The sequence below is a fragment of the Asparagus officinalis genome, chromosome 8 (assembly GCF_001876935.1).
Source record: "Asparagus officinalis chromosome 8, Aspof.V1, whole genome shotgun sequence".
Taxonomy (NCBI): domain Eukaryota; kingdom Viridiplantae; phylum Streptophyta; class Magnoliopsida; order Asparagales; family Asparagaceae; genus Asparagus; species Asparagus officinalis.
This window is the reverse complement of record NC_033801.1, coordinates 44836065-44841669: the sequence shown is the minus strand read 5'-3', so window position 1 is coordinate 44841669 and position 5605 is coordinate 44836065. Positions and strand designations below refer to the sequence as shown.

The 5605-nt window shown below is 34.1% G+C and overlaps 1 protein-coding gene across 1 annotated transcript; it reads left to right on the top strand.

Annotated features, from left to right (window-relative positions):
• LOC109821190 (histone chaperone RTT106) lies at positions 1815-4001 on the top strand. The gene is made up of 2 exons (XM_020387380.1): positions 1815-2036; positions 3885-4001. The coding sequence occupies exons 1-2, from the start codon at positions 1815-1817 to the stop codon at positions 3999-4001; spliced, it is 339 nt and encodes a 112-aa protein (XP_020242969.1).

Sequence of the window (5605 nt, the reverse complement as noted above, 5' to 3'; positions counted from 1 at the left end):
TCCGATATCTTCTCATCAACATTCGCCAAGTCCAACAACAACTTCGTATAGTTGTTCACATGAGCCGCAAGTGAGGTGCCTCTGGACATCTAGAATCTGAATAACCTACGCAGCAAATGCAACTTGTTCTCAATACTCTTCGTAAGGTACTTATTGTTGAGAATTTCTAACATTTTCATCGCAGACGTCACCCCAATTACATCATACTTTAGCTCATGTTCCAAACTGTCACGCCCCGCTTCCTAAAATACCCGGGAATCGGAACGTGAACAAGCCCGCGACGTATTAGATTGAGAAGAAATATATACTATCTTTTTTTTTCTCTTTTCTTTTCTTCTCAATCTAATACGCTAAGCGTCTAGAAACAAATACAATACAAAGTTACAGGTCCCCGATCACACATAGCAAGAATATAAAGACAACCCAGAATAAAAATAGACATATCATCAATGGTAAATCATCCCAGACCTAAGATACGGGTCAAACATACCCTTATTACAACAACAGTCCAACTAGAAAATAAGAAATACATAGTCCATAAAGAAAATACTGTTAAAATACTAAGTCCAACATCAACTAAAGAAAAGTACGGTAAAAGAGTTTTAATGTTCATCAGCTACTACAGAGGAAAACTACTGAGCTTCAGCTTATTCTTCTACTCCACCTGCAAGGCACTCCTACTGAGAATCCTCTGGCTCCTGCACTATCCCGAACTGAGGCTGCTCATCTCCTTAATCTGACGTACACCCAGAAAATAGGAGTACGTCAGCGTGTGAAACACACGGCAAGATCCCCCAAGGCAGGAACAAATACAATAACAGTAATGATAACATATGCGTGGTCAATGCGATAACATAAATAAAAATAGAACATGTGATGATAGAATAACAATAGAGGCGTGCAACTGGAATACTAATAATCAGACGAATCCAAAAAATCAACCAAGTAACAAGATCATGCAAGTAGTGATAAGAAAACATCCACGCAACAAGGTCATACAATAGATAGAATTAATATTTAAAAATCTACAACAAGAGACGTAGTACGTCGAGCGAAATAATCCAAACAAGGAAACCCTTATGTATATACCATAATACTAATCCCGATCTATGTATGAAAAGGAGTACAACCGGCCTATATCTCACAAGAATCATACTTAGCCAAGAATCGATGTCATGTAACTAACTATCACATCACTCATCTCAAATAATCAACAATCTCAATATCCCTGCTCCTCAGACCCACCCCAGCCCGAAACAAAACGCTGGCGCGAGCCTGGAAAATACATCAACAATCACATATCACGATACTTCAGACCCACCCCAGGCCGAAACAAGACACTGGCGCGAGCCTGGAAAATACATCAACAATCACATATCACGATACCTCAGACCCACCCCAGGCCGAAACAAGACACTGGCGCGAGCCTGGAAAACAATCAATAATCATAACCGCTCACATGGACCAAGACTTCTCACCTTAATTCTCGTAATTCCAAGTCAACTATACACGAGATTCTAGATCCTAACTGTGTCATACAGGTCACTATAGTCAGGTACTTCCCATGATTCTTAACATGGAATAATAAACGTAATTACGCTAAGCGTCAAAGTCATAAAGTATGAACAGGGGGTCGTGATCACATGTAAGAAACATACGAAAGTAAAGCTACTATTAACAATGGAATAAGAAACATACGAAAGTAAAGCTACTATTACGCTAAGCAGTGGTGAAGTGGGGGCAGCGCTGGAGTTCGCCGGCGACGACGACGGGCTCAGGCGGAGACTGCGGGTTGGAGGTTGAAGGGAGAGGAGATGGTGCAGGCGTGGTGGACGGCGGCGCTCGACGGCGTGGGGAGGAGGAACACCGGTCGGTCAGGTTTAGGAGCTGGGAGGAAGAAGAAGAAAAAGATGAAGGGTGGGTTTTCTTTGGGTGAGCTGATTGAGAGAGAGGGGGCTGATGGAAATAAGAGGAGAGAGGGTGATTGGAGAGAGAGGATGAGCTGTCAAATTGTGAGAGGGGGAGAGAAAAGGAAAGTATGAGAGAGAGAGAAAGATATGCACGTGATTTGGGGGATTGGTTTGGAAAGAAATCAAAAGATGGGGAGTGATTAGGGGATTGATTGAGAAATAAATTAGGGAAAAATAGAAAAAGAGAGGAAGAGAACGTGGGGGTGCTTCTCGTGAAGTGGGGATGTGGGTGGAGTGGGAGAGATGGGGAGATATTTTTAGAAATAAAAAATAAGAAACAAATTAATGGATGATAGCAATCACAGGAGGGAGTGATTGATTGAGTATGGAGAGTGAGAAAATAAAGAGAGGGAGAGAATTACGGGATTAAAAGGAATGTGTTAAATAGTGATTAGGGAATTGATTGAGAAATAAATTAGGGAAAAATATGGAAGGAATTCAAATAGGAGGAAATTAAGAGAGGGAAAAATTCGAAATTTTCACATAATATTCTGCATTATATTAATAATTAATAATTAACCAAAAATCCTTTTTATTAATATTTATATACTACTATACTATGCTCAAGTTTACATAAAACATACAAGGTTATTAATAATATTAGTCATCAAATGATTATATATAAAAAAAATTACTAAACCGTAAATTAATATTTAGCAGAATTAAAAATACAAGACTATATATTTTATTATTTATTTATTTTGAAAACTCAGAAAGTTCCAGAAATTGAGAAAAATATTAATAAAATAAAGTTTAATATTTTAAATACTAGTAAACTTTATTTAAATACGTATCAAAAATTACGGTTGTTACACAAACAGGATCTGATCACCCCCACAAGCGTTCCTATTCATCTTTTCCCATATCGCTTCTTCATATTTTGGTGGCCTCTTGTGGACCATGATGGTCTCCTCCAAGTTCTGAGCATTGAGCGCATCCTGTATGTTGCTCATCCACAAACCAAAGTTAATTTTACCGTCATATTTCACCATACTAATTTAGTGTTCTAAAAACCAACTTGAACTGTACTCGCCACCGACTTGCTGCTTTTACCTTCTTCTCCCATTACAAACTAACTCCAAGTTATAGAAAAAGAATCAAACTTTGATAGAAATAAAGAATTACCCAACTGAACCCTAGATCGGATTCCAAATAGATCTCCTATCCACACGAGGAAAGCAAAATCTCCAACGGCAACTCCTAATTCTATCTCCACCGAAGCCTAGAACTCCAAGAACCAAGCTTCACACAAGAATCTTCCTCCACCTAATTTCAAAATCCTAGATCTGAAACCTAGACTCTGATACCACTTGTTGTGCGTAGTGGAAATTTCGACAGTACTTCGGCAACACAACAAGAGAGTCAGGTCGTAATAGGAATTCTTGTTTCTCAAAGAAAAAAAGTACCTTAAGCAAAATATCTCAACAAAGTGAGTTATCAGCTCTTCCTCTCATCAGTTCTAGACTGACTTGTCGAGGGAACCTAAATAAACTATTACAAATCACACAAATAGCGAGTTAACTAATTTTACGTGGTTCGACAATTTGTCTACGTTCACGAGGAGAGGATGGGAAGATTCTACTAAATCAAGGAGAGTATAAAGGGTTACAATCTCACAAAACTCACAAACTAACCCTCAACTAAAGCTATTAACTTTCTCATAATATCTCCCTCTCACAATGCTCAAAAGTCTCTCTAATCTTTGATTACAACTCTCCTCTCTTTTGATGATTGATTCTAATCTCCATATATATAGAAAAACTAAAACCAAAACAGAATAGGAATCCTAAAACCAAAAACAAAATAAATTAGGAATCCTAATAACCTTATTTTACCAAAATAGATTAGGAATCCTAATAACCTCATGTTACCAAAATAGATTAGGAATACCGCTATCCAACAATTTCCGGGTAGCAAGAAGATGAAGAGGATGATGAGGAGGATGACGAGATGGAGGAAACTATTGAAGGTTGTTCTAATCAAGGTGATGATGATGGTGGTGGTGGTGGTGGTGATGATGATAATGATTAGAATGATGCCAACAAGCCCCCTAGACATGGTCGCGTCATTTTTAGTTTGACAATGATGAGTAATTCAGATGATTACTCTGTTTGTATATATTCTTAACTCTAGTTTCATTTCAGTATTTTCCATTTTTCTTTAAACTTACTTATGTATTTAACTACTTAGATAGTTCTAGATATGTGCTTTAGTTTTCTTTCCTTTTTTGTTAATTGAATACCCATAAAAATTTCTTTTCCTTTCTTTTTAGTTTTAGGGGTTGTTTGGTTCATTTCCTAAATATAGGGAAATGCAATTCCATGTGAAGAAATGCAAGTTTTGAGTTTTCCAAACTTTTCTAAGAAATATATTGTTTCATTTGGTTCGCACATAAAAAATGATGGGAAACCAATGTATTTACTTTTCTTGTGTTTGGTTCGCATGGAAAAAAAGAGAAAATTTGTGTTGATATGACATTTCCCACTTTTCTTGTGTTTGGTTAGTTTTAAAGTTTCTAGGGAAAAGTGTTTATAGTCACCATGGTAAGATTACCCCCACTGTATATAAATTTATTTGTGCTCGTTATGTGACGTAATCTTAATCATATAAAGGTTCGAATGTAACATGAACCAATAATAATATCTCCAATGAATATAAATTTTAGTTTGTATTATTGAAATTATTGAAAACCTGAAATAACATGAATCAATTGCTATGAACTACGTACCTGATTTGAATTGAAATATACATGTTTGAGATAGAAAAAATCACACGAAACCTGTAATAACCTGATTATTCATAAATTTATGTAATACATACCTGAATTACCCAAAAAATTTGCTAAAACCTATAAAAACATATAAACAACCTGAATAGCCATAAATATGTATATAACATAGAAAATCTCATCAAATCTGATAATTTATGCATGTTGATGAACTTTATGTGCAAAAAATCATTGTAATGACCGTGAAATTTTGATACTAGTTAAAATAATTTTTTAGTATTTTAAAATATTTAATTATGATTTTTAAAAGAGTATTTATATTTTTCTCCAATTTTTACAATTTTCTATGATTTAAATTCTAAGTTTAATATTTATTTAAATGAGTTTAATATTTATAAATTTATTCAGTGTAGTAAAAATTTCTAGAGTTTATCCGTTGAGTTACCGATACTGTTACATGTTATTTTGAATAATACGTTGTATTATTTTTATTATTACGTATATTTTTGTATAATACGCTGTATTATTATTACGTATTATTTTATGTAATTAGTTGTATTATTTCTACTGTTACATATTATCGGTTGTATTAGTACAACTTGTATGTTTTATCACGTAGATAATTATCCTATAATTATTTGATTTTAAAAATAAGAAATTGTATGTTTTATTAATTATTCTTGTTTAATTATACAATTTATAGTATTATTTCTTTAGTTTCGTATCAACTGTTGTATTAGCACAACATGTACGTTTTTATTTGTAGATAATTATCCTGTATTTATTTTGATTTTTAAATATCATTAGTTATTTCTTTTTAATTAATTTTGTTTTAACTTAATTAACCCTAAACCCTAATTATATATATATATATATATATATATATATATATATATATATATATATT